At 40.9% G+C, this 26,108-nt stretch overlaps 1 protein-coding gene across 4 annotated transcripts in view; it reads left to right on the top strand.

The window, feature by feature from the left end:
• col4a6 (collagen, type IV, alpha 6) overlaps positions 1-26,108 on the top strand; it is a 164,473-nt gene that overhangs the window by 134,510 nt on the left and 3,855 nt on the right. For 2 of the 4 annotated variants that reach the window (XM_084923616.1, XM_084923617.1), the window contains exons 14-44: positions 1,689-1,742; positions 1,856-1,918; positions 2,068-2,112; positions 2,721-2,774; positions 6,207-6,273; positions 6,358-6,468; positions 6,556-6,696; positions 7,026-7,064; positions 7,978-8,073; positions 8,333-8,490; positions 8,639-8,821; positions 9,256-9,439; positions 10,529-10,573; positions 12,141-12,212; positions 12,728-12,835; positions 14,142-14,360; positions 14,513-14,671; positions 17,529-17,699; positions 18,457-18,600; positions 20,661-20,783; positions 21,382-21,563; positions 21,647-21,710; positions 22,338-22,412; positions 22,837-22,944; positions 23,052-23,162; positions 23,294-23,365; positions 23,749-23,868; positions 23,960-24,076; positions 24,272-24,433; positions 24,558-24,656; positions 24,773-24,925. In XM_084923616.1, coding sequence (XP_084779742.1) covers positions 1,689-1,742; positions 1,856-1,918; positions 2,068-2,112; positions 2,721-2,774; positions 6,207-6,273; positions 6,358-6,468; positions 6,556-6,696; positions 7,026-7,064; positions 7,978-8,073; positions 8,333-8,490; positions 8,639-8,821; positions 9,256-9,439; positions 10,529-10,573; positions 12,141-12,212; positions 12,728-12,835; positions 14,142-14,360; positions 14,513-14,671; positions 17,529-17,699; positions 18,457-18,600; positions 20,661-20,783; positions 21,382-21,563; positions 21,647-21,710; positions 22,338-22,412; positions 22,837-22,944; positions 23,052-23,162; positions 23,294-23,365; positions 23,749-23,868; positions 23,960-24,076; positions 24,272-24,433; positions 24,558-24,656; positions 24,773-24,925 — 3,499 coding nt within the window. The remainder of the gene's footprint in view (positions 1-1,688; positions 1,743-1,855; positions 1,919-2,067; positions 2,113-2,720; positions 2,775-6,206; positions 6,274-6,357; positions 6,469-6,555; positions 6,697-7,025; positions 7,065-7,977; positions 8,074-8,332; positions 8,491-8,638; positions 8,822-9,255; positions 9,440-10,528; positions 10,574-12,140; positions 12,213-12,727; positions 12,836-14,141; positions 14,361-14,512; positions 14,672-17,528; positions 17,700-18,456; positions 18,601-20,660; positions 20,784-21,381; positions 21,564-21,646; positions 21,711-22,337; positions 22,413-22,836; positions 22,945-23,051; positions 23,163-23,293; positions 23,366-23,748; positions 23,869-23,959; positions 24,077-24,271; positions 24,434-24,557; positions 24,657-24,772; positions 24,926-26,108) is intronic. The other 2 variants (XM_084923618.1, XM_084923619.1) reach the window with 2 other exon arrangements.

Here is a 26,108-nt window from a genome sequence, read left to right as displayed (position 1 = left end):
TTATTTCCCCTCTACAAAAAAAGGTATCAAAGAGAAAAAAATCTACAAAAATAAAAGAAAAATGGAAACTTTTTCCTGGGAAATGTGATCCTTTTCCAGGGAGGTGACAGTCTCCCTGCATCACTGAAAACAGTAGGATAGATAAACAACAACAACAAAAAATGGGAAGGGTGAAGGTGACCAGCTGACTATATACCTTTTGAGCATATGAATTCCCCTGGGAAATATTACTGAGTGATATTTACTCACCGCGTGGGTGCAAATCACCCCATGTTAGTGCTTTAGGGCAGTGGTCCCCAACCCCCGGGCCTCGGACCGGTACCGGGCTGCGAGAGTTGAGGCTCAGGTGTGAAATGTATCGTTTTCAAGGTTTTTATCGGTTTTCAGCGTTATTTTGTTATCGTTTACTCTGTTTTCCTGGGTCTTTTCACGTGTGTTATGAATAAATTTTCTTTTTTTCGGTACCGGTACTAGTTTTATTTTGTTGTATTTATCCGCGACACCTTAAAGGCCGGTCCGTGAAAATATTGTCGGGCATAAACCGGTCCGTGGCGCAAAAAAGGTTGGGGACCGCTGCTTTAGGGTCTAAACAGACAGCAGCAGCCACATTAAGCTGTTAAATGACGAGCTGCATGAGACGTTTTCTTAGCAAGGTGTTGTTTTTATCAGACTGAAGCAGGATTAAATCAGATCACAGCCGCACAGCGATGGAAAAAAGCCACCTACGTCACGATAATGACAATCCTTTCTTTTGGTAGCTCTTGCTCCGAGACCTCAGTGATCTCCAGACTTTTATAAGACCTTTTGCATGCCTGAGTCAGTAAAAGTTTCACAGCTGGAAGGTCAAATAATAAACCTCAGGCTACGTGAATAAGAGACAAATGGAAGGAAAAGATGTGGAAAAATGACATCTTTAATTCCACTTCATCAAAACTGTAAATTAGGGAGGGACTAACAGTCACTGTTATTAAATTACATGCAACAGACTTGAGGCACAACAGTGCTGCATGCATTTCAACAAGAGGAGTACATCTACTTGACTGTCCAACAAACTATGACTGTCACAGACGATCCTGATTTTAGCACAATTAAATACAACCCCACTTATCCCCAAAATTGTGACGCTTTAAATGTACTCTAGATAAGAACTGAATGCAATGATTTGCAAATATTTTATGAATAGCTGAGAAAATGCGTAATTTTAAGAAAAACTGGCAAAAGGTGAGTAACATGACTGGATATAAAAAGAGCCTCTCAGAAGTAATGCAGAGCAGAGGTTCAACAATTTGCAAATTGTCGAATAATTTCAGAATAATGTGCTTCAATATAAAATTATTAATACTTAAAATATGTTGTCATCTACAGTGCATAATATCAAAAGATTTGGAGAATCTGGGGGAATCCAAAAATTCCTATTGGTTGTCTGTGATCTCTGGGTGCTCAGACGGCGCGGCATTAAAAACAGGAATGATTCACTCATGAAAATCGTTCCATGGGCTCAGGAACACTTCTACAAATTCATGCACTAAATGCCGGTTAAAGCTCTTCCGTGCAAAGAAGAAACCACACGTGAACAGGATCCATGATATATTAAAGGCAATGAATGAAAAACAAATGGGGATGGAGTGCGTAACAAGGATGTATTTTTTGCTGTTGTTTACTTTGCTCTCTCGTTACCTCTCTCAAAGGGTGACCCCGGTCCAAAGGGAATTAAAGGATACCCTGGAATACCTGGCCTACCTGTAAGTATTCAAACAGTTTGCTGGTTTATTTTTTATTTCATGCCCACCATGCAAGATGCATTTTAGGAGAAATTTTGATTCAGGAGACCTTCCTTTTTGTCGCTTAATCACAGGGACCCTTTGGCTATCCTGGAGAATATGGAGAAAAGGGCATTCCTGGATACCCCGGGAGCAGAGTAAGACTCTGTGCTTTTTGGCTTCAGTTAAAGTGCATTTAGTGACATTACTGTTTGAAATTCCTTCCTTATTTCCCTTTGTGAGGGGAACTCCTCTCACCATTTCCTCTTCTTCTGTGGTGGGTGTTGTTTGTGTTTCCGCCAAGCAGGGGGCTCCAGGGTTTAACGGACCGCCCGGCGTTCCAGGACTACAGGTAGGGTTTGTAAGACTGTAAGCACAGAGTAATGGTTCTCACATTAATTATGTGCCACAGAAAATATTCAGCTGGCTTACAGGTGAAAGTAATTGTTTCTTTGCCTTCATCCCCACAGTTATCCTCTTATATTAGACACATGGTCTTTCCTACATAGAACATAGAAAGATGTTGGAGATCCATCTACGGTTGTTTTAACCAGAGCCAAATTGAAATGTGTTGTTTTCTTTTAAACAAATATAATTTTACCTTTTAGTGAATTGGGGTTTCATGTAAAAATGTAGTTGATGGTCTTAAATCATAGAAAAAAAGAGCAACACATTTGTTGCCCTTACTCCATGTTAATAATCATATTCATGTGCATTCACAAACAAAAAGTCCCACAAAAACCAAGAAAAAACACAGTACATACTTCGAAGTACACTTCAGATAACCTCATGATATCTATAGGAAACTCAGGAGTTACTGCATCCTCTTATTTCCTAACTCATGACAAAATATATATATTATTGTCAATACAGACACCCCTGCTGCACGGCATGATAGCCATTAGTCTTTAAACCTGTACCGTATGTTCAATTTAAATTAATTTTTCTTCTTCCACCCAGGGACCCAAAGGACGTCCAGGCACCCCAGGCTCATCGGGATACCCAGGATTCAAGGTAGAATCATTGTTCCTCTAACGCAGATGTATAGTACAAGTCAGGGGTATTTTCTTTCAACTGTGTTTTCCTATATCCTAATTATTATAAAGAGACATCAACATTTCTTACTAAAAAGAAGTTTTATATCATTTTGTAATTAGTGAACCTGTGAATTTATAACACCACAATATATCAGATCCACACGCCGTAGGCATAAAGGCAGCAGCTGAAAGGGCAAAGTTTGTATAAAGCTTCTCTGCTATTTCACCAGCAGATGGGGCTACTGTGCTCACACTGATGGTAGCAATTTTTATTGCTCTATCTGTAAAATATACTACTCTTGTTACAGAGGTAATGACGACATGTAAAAGCGGATATTTTTTAATATAAAACATTAACAATAATTAAATTACCTAATCACGGATCTTCATTTATAGACACTACCCTAGCTTAGCAGTTACAGGACATTTCATTAAACCCTTTTGACTTCTTGGTAACATATATCTAATCAGCTGATAATATGGCAGCAGTTGTATTTGGACATGTTGACATGGTCAAGATGACCTGCTGAGGTTCAAACCGAGCAAAGAATGAGGAAGAAAGGTGGGTGAAGATGCCTTGTTAATATCAAAGGAGAGCGGCTTGACTACTCTGAGCTGAGAAGAAGGCAGTAACCCAACAACCACTCATTACCAGTGTTGGTCAACTTACTTGAAAAAAGTAATCAGTAACTAATTACTGATTACTTCCCCAAAAAAGTAATCCCGTTACTTTACTGATTACTTATTTTCAAAAGTAATTAATTACTTGGTTACTTAGTTACTTTTTAAAAACACGATTTACAACCTGAATAGGTGATAAAGTGATAGATCTTTCAGCCCAATTCTACTTTTTCTGCATAATCCATCATACAAAATGTAATCAAATGGAAAAGTCCCTTTTTTAAAACTTGTTTTATCCGTTTTAATCTTTTAACTTTATGCATCAAGCAAAAATTTAATTATATGCAACATTCTCTGACTTGAAGAAATTTGTTTAACATTTAAACCTATTTTCTGCACATTCCAGCACATAAAATAAAATATTTTTTGTGTTTACACTCAGTCTTTCAAATAGATGCAAGTAAAACACAGCAGAAAATAAATAAAGTCAAAGACTAGCGGTCCTGTTGCTCTATTTTCACCTGTAAAGCAGGAGTAGGGTAGGCGGAGGTTTACCCTGGTGCAGGTGTGCCGCAGCGGTCAGTGGAAGAATCCGCGAGTTTCTCTGTGAATTTCCCATTACGTGGTAGCGCACTCGGTGCTTGTTTAGGGGTTTTTTTCGCTGTAAAAATAAGTTTTCTTCCCACGCAGTGATCAGCGGACACTAATGTTTTTGTCACTTTTTATGGAATCAAACTCAAAGTAAGGTCAGTACTTCCACGCTTTAAACGCTGCATGCTCATACTCTCTCCCGCACTCGATATATGATCCATTGTTAATCTGCACACAGCTGTTGTCACGAACGTCGCACTCGCTTACATCATTGTCATGAGACATTCTCGCAAAAAGACTCAAGGTTTTAGTAACGCAGTAAGGCAGCGTTCCTACGGGAAAGTAACGGTAATCTAATTACCGTTTTTGCAATAGTAATCCCTTACTTTACTCGTTACTTGAAAAAAGTAATCAGATTACCCATCTCTGCTCATTACAGCCAGAAGAGCAAACGAGCATCACTGAAAGCACAAAATGTTAATATCACTCTGCCACAATGACACATTTTCAGATACACCCTCTGGGTTTTATGGTTAACTAACTAAAAATGGTTACTTATCTATATGTTGGTTTAGAGAGATGATACCATCAATACAGGGAGTGCAGAATTATTAGGCAAATGAGTATTTTGTCCACATCATCCTCTTCATGCATGTTGTCTTACTCCAAGCTGTATAGGCTCAAAAGCCTACTACCAATTAAGCATATTAGGTGATGTGCATCTCTGTAATGAGAAGGGGTGTGGTCTAATGACATCAACACCCTATATCACGTGTGCATAATTATTAGGCAACTTCCTTTCCTTTGGCAAAATGGGTCAAAAGAAGGACTTGACAGGCTCAGAAAAGTCAAAAATAGTGAGATATCTTGCAGAGGGATGCAGCAATCTCAAAATTGCAAAGCTTCTGAAGCGTGATCATCGAACAATCAAGCGTTTCATTCAAAATAGTCAACAGGGTCGCAAGAAGCGTGTGGAAAAACCAAGGCGCAAAATAACTGCCCATGAACTGAGAAAAGTCAAGCGTGCAGCTGCCAAGATGCCACTTGCCACCAGTTTGGCCATATTTCAGAGCTGCAACATCACTGGAGTGCCCAAAAGCACAAGGTGTGCAATACTCAGAGACATGGCCAAGGTAAGAAAGGCTGAAAGACGACCACCACTGAACAAGACACACAAGCTGAAACGTCAAGACTGGGCCAAGAAATATCTCAAGACTGATTTTTCTAAGGTTTTATGGACTGATGAAATGAGAGTGAGTCTTGATGGGCCAGATGGATGGGCCCGTGGCTGGATTGGTAAAGGCAGAGAGCTCCAGTCCGACTCAGACGCCAGCAAGGTGGAGGTGGAGTACTGGTTTGGGCTGGTATCATCAAAGATGAGCTTGTGGGGCCTTTTCGGGTTGAGGATGGAGTCAAGCTCAACTCCCAGTCCTACTGCCAGTTTCTGGAAGACACCTTCTTCAAGCAGTGGTACAGGAAGAAGTCTGCATCCTTCAAGAAAAACATGATTTTCATGCAGGACAATGCTCCATCACACGCGTCCAAGTACTCCACAGCGTGGCTGGCAAGAAAGGGTATAAAAGAAGAAAAACTAATGACATGGCCTCCTTGTTCACCTGATCTGAACCCCATTGAGAACCTGTGGTCCATCATCAAATGTGAGATTTACAAGGAGGGAAAACAGTACACCTCTCTGAACAGTGTCTGGGAGGCTGTGGTTGCTGCTGCACGCAATGTTGATGGTGAACAGATCAAAACACTGACAGAATCCATGGATGGCAGGCTTTTGAGTGTCCTTGCAAAGAAAGGTGGCTATATTGGTCGCTGATTTGTTTTTGTTTTGTTTTTGAATGTCAGAAATGTATATTTGTGAATGTGGAGATGTTATATTGGTTTCACTGGTAAAAATAAATAATTGAAATGGGTATATATTTGTTTTTTGTTAAGTTGCCTAATAATTATGCACAGTAATAGTCACCTGCGCACACACAGATATCCCCCTAAAATAGCTAAAACTGAAAACAAACTAAAAACTACTTCCAAAAACATTCAGCTTTGATATTAATGAGTTTTTTGGGTTCATTGAGAACATGGTTGTTGTTCAATAATAAAATTATTCCTCAAAAATACAACTTGCCTAATAATTCTGCACTCCCTGTATTTCTGCTCTAACCTGTTTTTTGGGTACATCTTGTAGGGAGACCAGGGAGACCCCGGACCCCCAGGACCTAGCTCTTTTGTTAATGGGGGTTATGCTATTCAAGGTAACATGAACACCTTATTTTTTTTACACATGTGTTCCTGTGAACCACCGGCCCTTTAACCACCTCTTCTGTGATTGGTTGCAGGACCTCCAGGGGACTCGGGTTTACGTGGCTTTCCAGGACCCCGGGGTGACCAGGGACCTGAAGGCTTTCCAGGACCTCCCGGCCAACCAGGACCTGATCGTTTTGGTCCAGGTAATACACACAAATTCACACTGATCATGGAGGATTAACCACCATCAGTAATGATCTTTAGACAACAGAAGCTGTCTGTGCACACAGGTCTTCAAGGTCCTCCTGGGCCCAAAGGTGTAAAAGGAGAAGTGGGTGACCCCGGCTTACGGCCCACTGGTTTTGAAGGTTTCCCAGGACTCCCTGGGCCCCCAGGACCCAGTGGCCTTCCTGGACCTCAAGGCCCTCCAGGTACATTTACACAAAAACAGCAGATAAAGCTCTGTGGTCCTTCCCTCTCAGGCAAGCAGAAGTAGAAACCGAATATTTGAAAGTACAGCTTTATTTTTATTTTCCTCCAAATTTTCTTATACATGTTTGAGCTTTGACTGTTGTGTAAGTTGTTCTCAGTTTCTGTTACTGTTGGGGTTACGGGGATTGAAGCAAAATATTTTTCAGTATATAAAAAATAGGTTTTTACATTTTAAACACAATAAAATTCAACTACTCGGTAGAAGTGAAAGACAAGACATAGAAACACTTTCAAATATAACAGCTGACTGACTTTGCTGTCCTTCAAGGCACAAACGCTGAGCCCTGCTACATCTATCCTGATACAGGTCAGTCCTACAGGTATCCCAAAGGCAGCCATATTTCTTTGAAACTCGCCAGCAACAATCACGCTGCCAAAGTGAAATTCAAAACCGCAGACTCAACTTTCACAGCCAGCATCTAGCTGCCACAATGCTTTATTTGAATCACTTCTGTGCTGTGGAGGGAGCGGTTGTTAGTATAGAGTGTAGCCAGCTTCAGACTTGGATATGAGAGGCTCTCTCTACTGATCCAAGCTGCTTCTCTCATCTCTGGTGACAAGGTGTCGCCTGCTGTGAACGTAATTCACAGATCTCACGTGGACATTAACGCTTGCCAGCAAAAGATTTTTTTAATGACTGTTTATTTGTAAAACAAACACATGGAAACACAGGAAGAAACAGTCTGTGTAACATACTGGAAGGAAATCATTGGAAAAACATCCAAAGGTGGTTATAAGATGATTTCACTGGCATGGAAGATAACTGTGTTTGGGTATTTTCTTTGCCGGGGTAAGGCTCCGAACTGCAACAGGCTGTGCATGCTGCTTCTGGTGAGTAGCTCTTAACCATGACGGTCGATGTAAAATCACTGAAGGGGTTCATGTTGTTTTACATTTTAAGATGACAAAACATAAGCCTCTCATCTTGCAACAGCAGCTTAAATCTTTTGTCAAATCTGGAAACCAAACAAAGCAAACTAACCTGATTTTAAACTGTGGCTTCAAGCCGCACTTCCGCTTCCGCTGGCTTGAGTAATTCCTTTCCCGGCTATTGAAAGCATGGTTTCAAAAGGAGAAGCAATAAATCAGTTCAAGAAACTTAAACAAGTATAAAGTGTTTGTGTAAAATCTTAAAGTAACAATTTGTGACTTTTAAAGCTACTTTGCGGTCAGTGTAACCTCTAATGGGTGTAGCTTTGCGTGTGTGTTTGTGCTTGCAGGTGACTCTGAAGGTCTACCAACTGCTCCCCCTGGAGGCCCCGGGCTGCCTGGTCCCACAGGATTTCCAGGAAACATTGGTGCCAAAGGGTTTAGAGGTACACACAGATATGCAGACTTCATGAAATGAAATGATTAGTTTCTTGCAAAAATATATTTAAATCATAGCGTTTTTCAAAAATGAGTCAAAATTGTTGCCGAGAAGTGAAGAGGTGAGTGAGGAGTTTACCCACACATGAAAAGCAAGCTGCAAAATACAAATACGAAGCATTGGTATCCAAGGAAACTAAAACACAACTACTGGAAATGAAAGCAAAAGTGCGACAATCTACAATTCTTAATCCCGCCGTCCTGCAGGCGACCCTGGTGACTGCAGATGTGCTGGAGGAGACTTCTCGGGGTTAGATGGACCACCTGGACGTCCAGGAACCAATGGCAGTCCTGGCCTGCCTGGGGTGAAGGGTTTTCTTGGAGACCCCGGTTCACTAGGCTTCAGTGGTCGTCCAGGACCTAGTGTAAGCAAAACTCTGCCCTTGATATGACTTGAATGGGAATTATTAATAATAATAATGATCATTATCATCATCGTATTAATCATAATGATAAGTAATTTAAATGCATACATACCAGTTTCTGAAGTTTCAAATTTCTGTAACTCTGCAGGGTCCTCCTGGTCAGCGGGGCTTCCCCGGGCGTAAGGGAGAGAAGGGGGCTCCATATTACCCCACCCTAAATCTGGGGTTGAAGGGAGTCATAGGAGATCCTGGACCCAGAGGACCTACAGGTGAAACAGGAAATCCTGGAAGAGACGGACTGCCTGGCTTCCCTGGATTTCCTGGACCCCCAGTGAGTCCTTCGAAACACAGTTTACATATTAGTTCATCTTCAGAAAGATTTTAATTTAATACGTTTTTAAAAAGACGTCTAAATGAGGATCATTGTAAACTCATTTCCTCTTTCCTCTCATATATTTTCTGTCCTTTCATTTCGTTTTTTTCCCTTTCTTCTTCTTTTGTTTTTCGTCTCTCGCTTCTTTGCTGTCTTTTCATCTCATTCCCTTATTTCCTTTCCTCTCCTGTATAATTTCTGTGCCTTTCTGTTCATCCCCCTTTCTTCCCCCTTTTATTTTGTATTTTATCATCTCTTTCCTTCCTTTTTCTCTTTTCCTTCCTTTTATTTTCTTTTGTCTTCTGTTTCCTTTCCTTTTCTTTCCTCTCCTCTCCTCTCCTCTCCTCTCCTTTCCTCTCCTCTCCTCTCCTCTCCTCTCCTCTCCTCTCTAGGGTGATGCAGGCATCGGCTCAAGGGGAGAAAAAGGATTTCAAGGGTTTCCAGGTTCTAAGGGACGTCCTGGAGGCCCTGGTGAGCCGGGCATTGGCTATGATGGAGCACCCGGCTTGCGTGGAGACCCTGGAGAACCCGGTATACCTGGTTCTCCAGGTATACCGGGTTCACCTGGAGAGAAAGGTAAATAATGGTGTTTTGTGTGTGTCCGTGAGACAGAGAATGACATAAAATATGTGAATGTGTGTCATGCAGTCTTCTTCCACAGGGCGATATCCACACCACCTCATCCCATCACTGTCCATTCTCAGCATACAACAGTTATCATCCTCACATGCTAGCTCATTATAAGACCTCTGTGAGGCAGCCTGTCCAGGACTTGGACAGAGCTTGTGGCTCTTGTTAGATTTCCTCTTCCAAAGCAGCTTCCTGCTCTCCGTGTTTCCTCGGCTGCAGCAGCAAACGATTAACGAAATGATTAACGGTCTCCATTAATGTACTTACACACTTCACCTGCAGCCAACAATCTATAACTGCTTCCTTAATGGAATGATTGATGCTTAATGATGATGATGTATTTGCTGATTAAGCCAAAACGACTGTGCTTGTTTAGTCTCAGAACAGGTGAGAAGTTTGATGTTTGCCATGTCTGGCTATTGCCATGTCTGCTAAACTAAATTTATATAACCAAACCAAAACATAGTTTTTGTGTGTTTTTTCCTTTACAAACCTTTTTTTTTTTTAGCTTATCAACAGTCAGCTTCTAGCTACACTTTTCAGTTTTTTGCTACAGCCACAATGAATATAAAATGATGGCGGCAGCAGACGCCCGCATCTTCCTGAGACTAAATGACACAAACCTTTCGGCAGCAGCTGGCCACTCATCTTTAGTATGAATGTGTGCTTTCATACCATGACGACTGATTAATTTTTGCTTTTAATATGAAGGTTATTGTCGCTGGCAGGAGTTAAGAGAGAACGAAGTGTTTGGATGCATCGCTGGCGCACAGATGCCCCTCCTTCCTGTCTCTCCTCTCATGTTGACGGCAATAACCTGTTTTTGCCTGAACTGAATGAACTTATTGCTGATTTGCTGATACCTGTTGTGATGAAAACCCAACTCAATGGCTTTATTGGGGCATGCAAATCAACCTAACTGGCTTTGTATGCTGCCACCTTCTGCCTCTCCCTCTCTCTCTACCTGTCTTTATCTCCCCCATCCATCCATCCCCTCGTCTCTCTGACCTCCTTTGTGCATGTGTATCTATCCAGGTGAAAGCATCTGTGAAGGGCTTAATGACGCCGAGGAGGGACAGGGTGGGTAACTGATTCTTTTATCCACCAGCCAGGCTAGTGAGCCTTCGACAGAACCTCTAGAGTTAGTTTCAGGCAGACGAGCAGCTGGTGGATGAATATGCTGCTGCTGTTTACAATGGAAGCAACCTGTTTGGTCTGTCTGATGGGTTTCAAAAAAAGAGCATTCCACATTCAATGAATGATGCTTCAATTATATGATTTTCAGAAACTAGAGAAACTTTTTAGGCCAGTAAACCTCCCACAAACAGTTGGGTCCAAAGTTATTGCAGTAGTGTGTAAAGAACTGTAAATGTCATAATTCATAAAACTAAAACAGAGAGAAAAGAAGACATGGTATCAATGATGACCATTAAAAATATAACCATGGGTTTTGCTTTAGTCAAGCCTGTAGGACCTCGAAGATAGAAAAGGGAAAAATTACTCAGTATATTTAGGGAGACAAAATAACTTGTGATCATAATCCAAACCTAAGCCTATAATCTGGTTAAACAAAAGTTGTTGTCTTTGTTCCCTAATTGCCAAGATTTGGGCATAAAAAGAAAGAATGATTCTGATTGCTTGGGGTTATAGTTAGGCTTAGGTTTGGCACAGATGATGACTTAGATCTCAGAGGGTTAATGATGTGATAGCCTGGATGTAAGCCATTCATTAGCTTTGGGTTGCCAGGTTATGCATTTTCCTAAATAGCCCATGTTTATCCAAACTCCAGTGTTTCTGCAGCTCTGTCAAAAAGCATTGTGTCAAAGATATTTATCACAGTCTGGGAGCTCAGACTATTGTTTGAGGTCTTATTACAGCTTATAAATGTTTCATAAGGGAAGTCTTTTCAGAAAAAGCCCCAGCCCCCTTTAATCATGGGAAACATAGTGCGCTCTGGAAACAACTGGCTAACTGTCAATCATTTGTTCATGACGAGGCCGATGGAAGCTTCTCGCTCCCTGCATCTTCAGGGTTTCCACTCAGGCCCAGTCAGTCAATGATTGACTGTCGAGCTTCAGGGCTGTTTATACGCGCTCGGCTTCCAATCAAAGCTGCTGAAATCTTGCGCATGTTTTCAAGCCAAGCCTCTGCTAAATGCTTTTAATTAATGAATGAAATGAAACACAAAACCTGCACTGGATTTCTAATTCCCATTACCTTCTTAATATAATGAATTTGCTTCTAACTCCCTGCACAAAAAGTGAGTGGAGGCGATAGACAATCGGCACCTCAACAAAACATTCACTGAATATAATTATCCAACATTTTACTGTGTCACTGTGTTTATATTGCAGTTATTTATAATACATTATCACATATGTCTAAAATGGTGTTAAAGTTGATGTTTCACTATACTGAAGACTTTGTTTGTATTTATTAACATGTGATTTTGACCTGTGCTACTTTGTGCTACTTCAACTCTTTGCCCTGATTTGATTAGTTGAAAAGAATACACAACTCTAAAACTGTGTTTATATATAAATAGGTATACATTTTTAGATGTGCTATTATGTGTCCAAGTGTTCACTCTAAATGTGTATTCAAGTGCTTGAGGTCTGAATGCTAACCTGTGTATGACTGCTACCAGGACAAACTCTGCCTTGCGTATTTACGGGTGAGGCAGGAGACCCAGGCGATCCCGGTTTCCCTGGACAACCAGGTACGATTTAACAGATGTCTTATGGTGATTTTATAGCCTTAAAGCCTTAAACTCTATGATGATCACAGTTAGGCACAAACATACACACACACACACCTTTACACCATAGGTTCTCTGATTGGCTGCCTATCCCTCTCTATGACATCACGGATCCAAGAATAGATTGTGGTAGTTTATTTTTACACAAGTTGACCTCAACATTTCAAACTATGGAACAACAGGAAATGGAGAAAAGCATAACAGGTCCTCTTTGCATGCACTTTCACATTGTTCATTTGTAGATACAGGTGCAAATTGCATGATTTTACTTTGTGGCTCTAGGTTTTGTAGTTGATCAATTAAGATTCTCAATCAGTGTTTACAGAAATAAGATGAATATGTTCATTAATAATTTTATGAAACAACTTTGTCTGTATTACTGCTTGTAATGTTGTTGTGACTATTGCTTACAAACTGGCGAAACAAATCATCAGAATCAGCTAATAATAAGACATCAACTTGTGCCTCTTTGCCAGGTCTTAAAGGTAAACCAGGGCTGCAAGGGCCCTCTGGACGTCCAGGGTTTGATGGCCCCAAAGGAGAAAGAGGAGACCCTGGCACCGGAGGCGTGCGTGGACCTGAAGGTAAAATTGCGTGGTGGGGTTTCTCTGTACCAGACTGCAATAAGACATAACATGTAAAAGTCAAATAATTACAAATGAAACTCAAAGGTTTTTTTTATTGTAATGTGAATTGAATTGTGTAATTAATTTAATTATCCTCTAATCTCTGATTTAGGCCTTCTTATAATGCAATTACATGGCAGGGATAGCTGGTGTGTTTATGAATTGGACCCAAAAGCAGACACAAGATACAAAAAAATAGAAGAACGAGGCAAGGACATGAAACTGAATGGGAACATGCAAAAATGTAACTGTGAAATAATCAAAACATGAAAATGAAAATGAGTATGAGCATGAACATGAACCCAGACAGTTGGAAACTTTGACATGAAGACAACCAAACAGCCCGACACTCAACAGAGGAAGATGGGCGACTTAAATACACAGAAGGGTAATGATGGAAGTGGAAACTCCTGGGGAAACACAGCTGAAACAAATAAACATGACGCCACAGGGGAAGCAAAACTAAACACACTGAACATGGAAACAAGGCTTACAAAATAAAGCAGGAAACATAATGGAGCATAGACACAACAGCACAAGGGTGACAATTAGAACATGGATCAGAAGGGAGAGACTAATGCACTGGCATAAATGAAAGTAAAAACACAGAGGACGAGACCGACTACACAGAGGACAGGAAACGACTCGTAAATCAGGAGACATTGATGGAACAAAAACTAGAATAAAACTCAACTAAACCCTAAGTCAATAATAATACCAGAACTTAATATTATCTCAATCTTAACATGTTTATTTTTTTTTAACATGTTTATTGACATGTTTAAAACATGTCAATAAACATGTTAAAAAGTAATTAATTGTGGAGATCTTGAAATGTTCGCGTTGCAGGGGCCACGTCTACAACCATGCGCATGGGCAGGTGATGTCTTCAAAGCAACCTTGGTGTTTCAAGATGGCGTTAAAATGGCAAAAAGACAGTCAGTCTGCTATCACTTTGTGATTAAATAGGATCAAGTGGTAATTACATGCAATCTGTTTGTGATAGCAGACTGATTAACTGGGACAAATTGTCAAAAAATTTTACATTCAGAGTGCACCCAGAACTTCATCTGAAATCAAAAATTCTGAATTTCCCCCACATTCAGTCTATCGATATTTAATCTTTAACCTTGATCTTTGGCGGTTTCCTGTCCTTAACCTTGGTTGGTTACAACTTCCTGTCACAGAGAGAGTGATAGAGAGGGTGCTTCCAACTTCACTGTTGTGCATTTTAATGCGTTGCTCGGGATGTCATTCCCTGCAGGTTTCACTGGACCCAGAGGGGACCCTGGTATTCCAGGTATCCCAGGGCAGAGTTTTGATGGGCCCAGGGGTAAAGACGGTCTCCCAGGCCGTCCTGGAGCCAAGGGCCAGCCTGGAGAGGTGCTAGGAGCTACACCTGGATTTCCTGGTCAGAACGGTTTACCAGGTATTCCTGGAGACAAGGGCCAGCCGGGAACACCTGGAGGACCCGGAATGCCTGGTGGGTAGCAGGATTTAAGTCAGTTACTTATTTTAATAAAAACAAATAAAAACATAGCATTCGATGGGTGTCCTGAAATAACAAATGTCAGGTGACTTAGCATTTAAATGCTTCTGCAAGCAACACTTTGTAAACAAAGTCTGTTCTTGAAGGATTTGATGGACGTCCTGGTGCTCCTGGTCAAAAAGGAGAACGCGGAGTTAACGGTTTTCCTGGTAATCCTGGCCTTCCTGGGCTTCCAGGTGACCCAGATGGTGGCATTCCTGGTCCACCTGGCCCTGATAGTAGCAAGGGTCTGAGAGGACCACCAGGTGAGAGAAAAAAATGATTTGGGGGTTTTGTTATATTTTTTGCACATTTTACACTCGAATTTGTACCTTTGAGAGATTCTTAGTGTGAATTATTGCAAAAGAAGGTGAAATATGACTTTGTTGTGATCTCTACTGAAATCCTTCACCTCTCATCCCTGCACCAGCTCTGGTTCATTCCTCTTTTTTTCACATCGTTCTTTCACAGTCATCCATCATCACAGTTGCCCGTTTGAATCGTGTTGTTGTGTATCAAACACTGCATCACCCGTGAGAATGTCTTCTCCCTCTTTGTTTTTGTATTGTTGTTTTTTTCCATGTCTCTGTTCTTCCTCCTTGTCACTTTCATCTTTTTTCCCAACACCACCACCACCATCATCATCTCCATCCATCCTCTCATCCCTCCATCCTTTTTTTGTTGGTGTTGGGTCACTCGTTATAGGCTGCCCAGGTGAGACACTCTTTCCCTCGTCCCATTGTCCATCTCTCCTCCCTCCCAGCCGCGCCACCCTTGGCTTGCATTTCCTCCATCCTCTTGCTGTTGGTGTATTAGAACAAACACTTGAACTGCTGCCTTCATTTCTCATCTGCGCTGCACACAAATGTCCATCTCCACAGTGCAGTCATGGAGTCTCGTATGGGGTGTAACACCACGTCTCTGGAAAAAAAAAAGATGGTAAAGGAAAGAAATTAATATGAAGGTGAATGAATACAGAGGCAAAGTAAAACATTAACGCCTATATTACTTATTATTTTCAAATTATTTTTGATTAATTGAATGGCATATAAATTTATTTATTTAATTTTATTTTTGTTCTTTATTTATTTTTGTCTTTTGGGAGAGGGTGGAGCAGCTTACCTCCTCCAAATATAGTGTTACCTGATTATCTAAGAGAAGGATCATTTTTGCCTATGTTTGATGAGGTGCTTCATCAAATCGTGCCATTTGACTGTGTTTGCATCAATAACTATTTTAAAGTACATAAAACTATGATGCTAGAAGGAAGTGACATCATCACACCCCACAGAAAGACTGAACCAGATGGATATTTTGTAACAGTTCTGTAAACAAAGCATTTCCGCAGGAAATGTGAAAACCACTGTTTGCTGTTCTTACTTGCAGAAACGACTAACCTCATTGTGAACTAAGTGTTTCTGTCTAATCAGTTCCAGATGTGTTTGATGAATTAACTGTAACAGGTTTGTGTGAAAATTGAAGATTTGGGGGCAAACGCTGTTTAACTCAAAGCTAGAAGCTTTTTATTTTACACTCTTGAAAGGACTTCTTATTTTCAGCACATCCTTGCATTGATCAAAAAGTGATAAGCTGCAACTTTGCAGCACAGACGTGCTGAAAATGGGTTCATTTTTTAAGAATGTAAACAGTAGCAGTTAGTGTGCTTTAGATGGCTTAACCTTGCTAGTCTGGAATTGCACTCAGAAACAGTATGATTACCAATCAGCTGGTTCTCCTGTAATGTGAGTATCAAAATTAGCCACACTGAGCTTTCATATCTCTGCAACAAAATCTGCAATCTGGGTGCAATTACAGCCCAATCGCAGCAATGAAGTATTGTAAAGAAATGTGTGATGGCATTGTTGTTGCTGTTTGCAAGGCTGCTTTAATATGTGTGTTAAAAGATAGAAAAACTAGGTTAAAACCTGATAGTTGGAGGTAAGTGTATATATCATACAAAAGATAATAATACATATTATTATATTATGATATAGTTATGGTTAAAAAGAAAGATTACCCTCTTAAATTCTAAGGTTGTACCTATAAGAACATAATAAAGATAGTCTGGTCCTTAGCAGGTCTTGAAATTAGGCAAACACAGCCTCAGATGAACTACAAAACATGTTGCATTGTGTATTTAATAAACAAAAACAAAAGCAAAAAGAAGAAGCATTGCGTAAAAAGTGTAGGAGCGGTCCTACCAGCAAATTCGCCCTCAATCAGTCCTGCAATGCTCAGTGAAAATGTGCAAGAGGTACATCTCAGACTCTACAGGGCTCAGTTGTCATGTTAAATGTTAAAGGTCATTAGCAGAGATGGGCAGTAATGTGTTAAAAGTGATGTAATCCGATTACTTTTTCAAGTAGAGAGAAAAGTCAGGGATTACTACTACAAAAAAGTAATTAGATTACTGTTACTTTACCGTACGCTCACTGTGTTACTGCGTTACTAAGTAACGAAAAAACAGGCAGCAGACTAATTACACGGAGGGTAACGAGATGATGGGAAACAGGGGGAAACACAGCTGGAACTAATCAGACATAACAGACAGGGAGGAAGCAAAACTGACAGGACAACAGACTATCAAAATAAAACAGGAAACATGAGACACACACACTAAAGCATGGACTAACTGAACACGGGGAACCAAGGCAGCGAGAGACACGACTGGGAAACAGATGAATAAACATGGAGACAGAACTTAGCATGCGTGATGGAGCATTGACACAGGGGAGACATGGACACAGAACCAATGACTTAAATGCTCTGTTCAGCTGTGCATAAATTAATTTCTGTAAACCTTCATTAACTGAAGTAACGCTGTCAAGAATACTGAGCCAAGATTATTAGAAAATGATGTGACTGATAAAATCATGCAGAACATTATCAAGTTATTGTTGCTAAAGGTGATGCTAACTACTATTGACTTTTGGACTACATTATGAAATGTGTTGTTGTTCATTTGAGGTTGTATTTGTGTAATTTTAAAATCTGGTAAGCACCCGAAGACTGCATGCTTTTCCAGATATTTAGCCAGCAGCCCTTTTTCCATGTGTCTATATGAATGTCAGATTGTTGTCAGTGTTTTGTTTTTCTCACTGTCTCTCCTTCCATTATTGGCAGGTTTCCCTGGTTGGAAAGGAGAAAGAGGAGAACCAGGTTTCCCAGGGCCTGCTGGGATGAAAGGAACTCCCGGACGACCTGGTGCTACTGGGTTACCAGGAACAAGGGGACGCCCCGGTTTACCAGGACCAGGGACTATAGATGGAATACCAGGAACGCCAGGAAGAAAGGGTCTGCAGAAGTAGTTTTTTTGTTTTTTTCAAGGCCACATTTGTCATTTTTAGTGGTGTCGTGTTAGATGTTGATCATGACTTTACTGACTATGATGATGGACAGAGTGATCCTACTGGTTGACTCCCACATTATAAAGGCATGGTTGGGGAATTCATATCACCATTGTACGAACATCAGTAATACGGTCAATGCTGCAATGTACTGATCATGGTGTGGTGGTGAACAAGATTCCTTTTTTAAGATTGTTCAGGGAGTTTTTAAGACAGCCCGATAACAATGAATTACAAATTCTGGTCAAACAATTCCAAGATATCTCACAGTGTTAGTAGAAGCCCAGATAATTAGGTTAGACAATATGTTTGCATGATTTTTAGGGCCAAGTTCAATGACCTCAGTTTCATCGGAATTTAGAGGTCATCAAGTCTGTATGTCTTTAAGACATTCCTGCCGTTTAACGCACACTTTTGCAGGTTTGTGTCGTCAGGCTTTGATGATAGATAAACCTGAGTGTCATCTGTATAACAAAGAAAATATGTGCTGTACCCTTGAATGATGCTGCTTAAGGGAAGCATGACCTCTCAGTTCATTTTAATTCTTATTAGCGCAATAGAGCCAACCAATGACGGGAAAACGTTTCACTTTTTTTCTCTGCTTCATATGTTTCAGTTACCTGTCCAGTATTACTGACATTGTCACTGCCATTCTGCTTTGTTACAGATATCATAATAGTGACTAACTATCCTAATTTCCACAGGTGACAGAGGCTTCCAAGGAATGATGGGCTTCCCTGGATTTGCAGGACCTCCTGGCAGTTCAGGATTTCCTGGAGTAAAAGGACAGCCTGGAGTGCCTGGAGCAAATGGACGCCCTGGGTCGCCTGGATTCTTTGGAACTAAAGGTAAAATATCCCCCAAAGGAATAAGTGTACTGATCCTGGGCGAATAAAAGAATAAATTAGCAATGCTAATGCTACTCCTTGAGGTTATCATGAGGCAAACTGTATGACATGGTTAGGCATAGCTACAATTCCCCCACTGTTTGTTTTGTTCCCGCCTAATACTTGGCTCTGTCACAACAGCATCTAAAGGGCACTTGCTGCAAACAATCTCACATGAACAAGTTAGACTTTTAATGGCATCCCAGATATTTAGTTTTTGTACATTTGAATTCCATTTGTCCTAAGGCATTCCCATTGGTTGGTAGCAATGTTCCCTCTAAGCTGCACACGTGCGCAATTGCGCACTGCTGGCACAGTCTCTGCGCACAGAAAATCTGTGTTGCGCACAAAAAAAATTCTAACCTGAATTGAAATTAAAATTAATACTTTAACAATTCTGTTTTGCAGTGTTAGTCAGTAAGTGACTGGCTGCTCCCGTATGGGATTAGAACGATGCCACTTTATCCCATAGTCCAGCCAATGATGCGATTCACATTAGTATATACACAGCTAATCAACGTCGTTGACAGGCTATGACAGCGTCCTTACGTGCCCACACCGGTATTTTAGCTAGCAAAGCGGCTAATGTGGAGTGAAGCCACATTAATGACAATGTGTCCAACCATTGGAGATGTGAGCAGGACAGACGGAACAACTGACGGAAAAAGTGTGGACTTTATAGCAGTTTTTAAATTGTGTTGATAGGCCACGTAAAACCAGAGTTATGATAAAAACATCTGCAATGTTTGGTTTTCTTCCTGAATACTATCGTTGTTTATATTTACTGCGGGAAGAAACGGGAAAAACGGCGTTTTATACGGAAAAAGGCTGGAAAGCCTGTGAGCAAAAACTCCACCCCCCTCCCCTTTCCTATTCGTCCAAAAAAGTACCATGTCGACCAATCAAAGAATGATATGGCAACGTGGCATCTAGTTGTTAAGAAACGGGGGGAAGTTTTAGGAGTGACCGCGTGTTTGAGATGTGAGAGATTTGCGACGTTTAGCGCAAATCTTGTGTAGTTAGTGTGTAGTGTAGTCAATAGTTTTGTTGTGTGCGTCAGAACAATGAGGTGACTGCTGAATGTTACAGGTGTTACAGGAGTGATACACCTCCTGTTGTCAGGCCTGCAGGTATCAGGCTGATGTTCTCCTTTATCTCATAGTGGACAGAAATTATTTTTTGGAGTGGCACAAATAATTTGTGTGGCATCAGATTTGATGCAGAACAGCTGATTGTTCTGTAAATAGTTTGAAATGTTTATTTAAAAACGCCTTGGCTGCATTTTTAGGTAAAGAGCTGCAAAAAACTTTGTTGTTTGCCAAACTGAGTTACTTTTTTTTTAAAGAAGTAACCATATAATTAATTGCCCAGCATTGGTCATTATATACTATATTTTGCAGACAGAGAGTTACATGACTCTCTCCCAGACCACAGACTCATAATACCAGTAAGAGCTTTTTTAAAAAAGAAAGAAAGTTGTGTTTTCAAAATTGGAGTTCAAGTAATTTTTACTTCCAATAGTGTTAACATACTACACAGGTCAATGGCTAGATTTTTTTTTACATTTCCATTGTAAGTGGGCTAAAGCAGTTAATTAAAAGTAGTCTAACATAAATGTAAATGCTGTAATTTGATTATTTTAATAAACCATGAAACTTGGATGGATTCAATAATGGCGCGACCACAGTGCACACGTCTGATGTCGCTCACAGTGGTGCAAGGGATCGCTCAGGGAGTTTGTGCGTTCGCTCAGACACGTGAAAAATTAGAGGGAACATTGGTTGGTAGGTTTCTGCAGGGCTCACACTATTAGATGCTCATCCTAAATTTTGGGCACCATGAGAAGTTTTTCAAAGACTGTGTTTGGTTGAACCACCACAACAACCGTCTCTCATGATGGGGACCCCTGTTTTGGAACCACGTCATCAACATTTTGGTTATCTTTCAGGGCCAAGAATTTATCAGTCAAGTTGCATGAACTTTGGCTTTGTACCAACATTCCTCTGTTTTTACTTTGGCAGGTGACAGAGGATTACCTGGTCCAGCCGGATTTCCTGGTAGACCTTTTCCATCTGAGCTTGTAGAGAAAGGAGACATCGGAGACCCTGGAATAACCGGCCTTTCTGGCTTTACTGGACCCAGAGGTAACATGGTGCTTTGCTTCTTTCAGAACGTCACCGGATAATCTGAAGGGCATAAATTAACTGCAGACTTTATTAGGAGCTTCTGGTGAATTTTAAATCATTTAGAGAAGAGATTCACATTTGTTACATATTTTTTAAAATAAGAAATTTTTACATAGATGAGGACTTCAACACTGAATTGGTGGATGAAGCTGAGAGGACCAACACAATAAAGAGGGCCGGGGCAGTGACTCAGATTAGTAGAAATACTGCCTCGCAGACAGAGAGCATCTACAGTTGCCTGTGTTGGGATACCTCTCAGCTTAACAAACAAACAAAATATCATGTACTGTGCTCTTAAAGAAGGGGGAAATTATCAGTAAACCCCTAAAACAGTATTTTATTACATGCTGAAAACATGCTGTAAAGTTTAGCACTTTGATACGGGAGTCTCCAGATACTGACCTTCAGAGCCAGCCCCAAGTTCCCACTAGTGGAACTGCAGCTCTTTGCACTTCTGCCAAATGTAGGCTCTCTAATGAAGTATTTAACTGCTTTTTGCTGCTGTGAACATCCATCACCTTGTGTTACAAACTCTGATCTTTCTCTGGGTTAACAGGTGACAAGGGTCAGCCAGGTGCACCTGGTCGTCCAGGACGACCTGGAGCTCCTGGTTTCCCTGATGTGAGTAAAGGGCTGCCGGGAGAACCTGGCCTTTCTGGGGAAACAGGACTTCCAGGCTTCTCTGGACAAAAAGGAGAATCTGGAATTATGGGATTCCCCGGCACTGTGGGACCAAAAGTAAGAAAAGATGCATATACATGTAGCAAATTTTGCCAGGCAGAGATTAAAATTCGGATGTTTGTTTTTTGTTTTTTTTTTAGGGCAATAATGGCTTTGCAGGTTTATCTGGAAGGCCTGGAGAAGTTGGTCGACCTGGTGCCAAAGGTAAGAGTACATATTAGTGCTGTTGGATATAACGATATGCATCGGATGATGATATGAAAACATCTGTATTACACTATCATTTGTTTCGTTGTGTCCCAAAATAAACTGTTTACGGCAATATTGTAGTGGCTATATTAATTTCTAATAGTTCTCACTTTCTCTTATATTTAAAAAAAACGCACTACGCATGGGCAAGCGACTGTTTTCATGCATTGTTGTTTGCAGCATGTGGCTCCGCCATCCGCTTGTTTATTTTCCACATAAAAGTGTCACAATAAAGCCGAAGATCCTGTTCCAACTTTTCAAAATAAACTGACGTGATGATAATATACATTATTCTCAAACGTCAAATTTTGGAATATGCATTAATGAAAATACCTAAAATAAGGTACACGACACCCAGCTTCACGCAAGTTGCCCGAGATTCACAGAATTTACAGAAAATGTTACATTTTTGTGATTTATATCGTTGTCGGGACGATAAATGTGTTATATCGGGATATGAGATTTTGTTCATATCGCACAGCACTAGTACATATGAAGTCTACCATCAGTGATAAACATCTTCTTTACATCTGTTCATAATCAAATCAAACATCCATTGACTTAAATGCTTTTTTCTCTTAGGACTACCTGGAGAAACTTTTGGTTATCCTGGAGCACCAGGACTTAAAGGCCGACAAGGAGATTCAGGGATCCCAGGTAAGACTCACCTTACTCGGTTACGGTGAAACTTTATTTGTCATGGCCATTGATCAGTGGCCATGAGTACCATTCACAGAGAGTTGGGGAACGGCTGCAACCACAGCATTGTAAGAGGGTGAAAGATGTACCCTTAGGCCCCCTCCTCGATTCAGAGATGGTCTTTCCCTTTTCACATCTCTGTAAATAAAGAAAAGCATCCAGCAGCACAACACTTGTAGTGTTGTTGTTGTCATATTTTACAAACTTGTTGACATGGATCAGAATTTACATTTTCTTTATGTTTTATTTTTAGTAAAATAAATATATTTAGTGCAGGTGAAGAAATTCTTAGTACTGTGGGACAAGCTTTTTGGGAGATCAGAGTTGGTCTCCAATCTCTGATTCCTTCAGAAGTTTTAAAACATTTTAAATATGTCGACAGGCGACCAAGGGAAAGTTGGTGAACCTGGCGATAATGGATTTTCAGGAAATCTAGGTTTCCTCGGACAGAAGGGGATTCCTGGTGAACAGGGACGGTATGGAATAATGGGTGAGTAACTCCTAAGAAAACAAAGTCCTGTTGCAGTAATTCCTTCATGACGTCGTAGAGATTTGTATTTACAGAAAGTGTTGAGATGTCGTTTTTCTTCTCTGCAGGCTCTCCTGGTTTCCCTGGACCAAAAGGTCAGCCTGGATTGCCAGGAATAGGAAGGGGGCCTGATGGGCTTCCTGGTCGGCCTGGATTCCCTGGAAATCGTGGGTTTAAAGGTGAAAGGAAAAAAGAAAATCCACTACATTCATACACTAATCTTACAATGATTTTTCCAAATGAGGTTAAAAAATGGTCTTTTCCAGTGTTTTTAATGTTTTGTTTGTTTGTTTTATTTTTGTTATTTTAGGTTTTCCCGGACCACCTGGTTTGGATGGCCTTAATGGCCTAGCAGGACCTAAAGGCCTGTCTGGAAACCCAGGCAAGAATCACATTTCACACACCAGCTGATTCTATATTTCTTGCTTTATTTCACAGCTCACTACTCACTCAGTACTCAGTAAACAAAAATGAGATGTACAATAAGCCAGATAATCCAAAGCTAAAGCTAATCTTAGCATGACCCAGTAAGAATAGATGAATGAATCAAGTAGTTATGGCTCGATAACTGAGGAAAGATGAGCAGTTTTGCATTTTGGCCCTTTGTGTGTCTGCAGAAAAGGAAAGTTCATTATTCAAAGCTGTGAGGCATACAGCTTTGGCAAAGCTCAACCTTTTCACCCTCTTCATCAGGGTCAACATACTTCTGATTGTTTTAGGCTTGCAAAGATGAAAGATTTAACAACTTTATGTTTTTTAATCTAGGTGCAATTCTGGGAGGTAGCCCTGGCCTTTCTGGTAGTCCAGGGTTGAAGGGAGAAAGAGGTGTTTCCCAACCCGGTGTTCCAGGGTATCCCGGCCAAAAAGGACAAAGAGGAGAACCAGGTGAAATAGACTTCAATGAAATAAAAAATGTGCAGATTCAATGTGCAATAATATATATAGCAATAGATTTTTTTTACTTTCTGTATATCAGGTCCTTCTGGATTGAAAGGGAGCCCAGGTATTCCTGGACCTCCTGGACCCAGATCAATAGAAAGCTTTCCTGGACCTACAGGAGATGCAGGTCTCCCTGGACTGGATGGACAGTATGGTAAATACATTTCCTTAATCAATTTGGATGATTTTGTTTTCCATTCTCTTCTTTTTTCACATTTTTTCTTTTTTCCCTTTATATTCTGCTATACTTTTCTATGCTTAGTTTTTATTTCTTTTCCATTTAACGTTAATTTATTCAACCTTCCTTGAATTGAATTTCTCTCTTCCTCTCCTTTTTTCTTTCTTACAGGTGTCCAAGGTCCTCCAGGTCTTCCCGGCCCACCTGGTCCAGGCACAGCTCAGGGAGACAGAGGTGACCCTGGTCTGCCAGGCTTCCCAGGGACCCCTGGTACAAAGGGTGAACCAGGATTACCTGGAGGTCCTGCATTCCCTGGCAGACCTGGTTTAAAAGGTGGAGTATGGCTAAAATACATGGCATGAACTAAAAATGCTGCTTCTTCTTTTCTATGTTTGCTCCTATATGTTTTCAATTAAAAAAAAAAGATAAACTGAAACATTATGTATTTGCCCTTCAGGACAAAAGGGTGATGGTGGTTTTGCTGGAATTCCTGGTGTCCAGGGTTTTAGAGGTGACTCTGGTTTTCCTGGAAGCAAAGGAACGGCAGGAATTAGAGGTAGGACAGCATAAGTCTTTAATTTCCCCCACTCTTTGTCCCACAATTTCTTCTTCATTTTCTTCTACCCTTTATCTTTCCTCCATCCCTCTTTTTCTCCACCCTTTCCCTTCCAGGGTTTCCAGGTCCAAAAGGTTTGCCTGGAGTCATATTTCCAGCTTCACTGCCAAATGGGCCATATCCACAAGGTGATCCAGGTTTCCCTGGTGAAAGAGGAAGCCCTGGTAACCCTAGAGAGCCTGGTCAGTCTGGTTTTCCTGGGCGTAAAGGTGAGTTTGAAGGCACAAACAAAGTGTAAATTTATTTATTATATCCATCCATCTTTGCATGCATGCATCCATCTATCTGCATCCACTTAACCTGAACAGAGTTACGGGGGCACCATTATAACAGAGACATCCAGACTTCCTTCTCCTCAGTCATTTCTTCCAGCTCTTTTGGGTGGGTCCATCAAGGTTTTCCCAAGCCAGCCAACATACGTAATCTCTCCAGCATGTCCTCAATCTGCCTCAGGGCCCTCACTGAGAACACCTCACCTACGAAGCACCTGGGACGGACCTTAGTCAGATGCCTGAACTACCTCAACTGGCTTCTTTCAATGTCAAGGAGTAGTAAGGGACTTCTCCAAGTCTCTTCCAAGTGGCTGAGCTCCTCATCCTGTCTCTAAGGCTGAACCCAACAACTCTTGAGAGAAAGCTCATTTCCACCTCTCGTATCTGCGATCTGATTCTTTCAGTCACTACCCAGAGCTCTTGACCAGGCCTTATTCATGAGTAAGAGTAGGAATGTAGATTGACCAGTAAATCAGCTCTCTCTTTATCATGATGGACCAATGCAGCATTCACATCACTGCAGATGCAGCCTGAATCCATCTGTCAGCCACCTGCTCCTCTCTGCCCTCACTTGTGAACAAGACCCAGAGATATAAGAAGGAAGTTATTTGTCCCCTACCCCAAAGAGGCACTCTACGCTTTTCCAACTGAGGACCATGGCCTTGAACTTTGAGTTGTTAATTCTCATCTCTCTGTGTCTTTAACTCCAGTCCAGCCAAGGAACAATGATCCAAATGGTTTGCGTGATTCAAACTTAGTTTACCCTTTTCACCCAGAATAAGTTGCTTTGGGAGAACATACCAGAGGTTAATTGCCACCAACAACATAGCTTCTACGACACACAAATCCCTCCATCACAATAAGATGGCAATGGAGGAGCATTATCCTTCATATCCTGCAGGAAACAGGAGCTGTTTGTTCAGCTTAGGATAAGCTAGTTTTCTTCCATTCAAATGCAAACAAAGTGAAAGAAGGCAAATGTTTTAACATAGAGTTTTAAAATCTATTTTCCCCAACATCAATATAAATAATATGCAGCTAATCTGGCATGTTTTAATGTACAGAGAGAAAAAAACAATAATAAAGTGAGAAGATGAAAAATGAATGATATGCAGTGTAA

The sequence above is a fragment of the Perissodus microlepis genome, chromosome 3, assembly GCF_051167445.1.
Source record: "Perissodus microlepis isolate ML-2025 ecotype Zambia chromosome 3, ASM5116744v1, whole genome shotgun sequence".
NCBI classification, from domain to species: domain Eukaryota; kingdom Metazoa; phylum Chordata; class Actinopteri; order Cichliformes; family Cichlidae; genus Perissodus; species Perissodus microlepis.
This window is presented reverse-complemented; position numbering and strand designations above follow the sequence as displayed.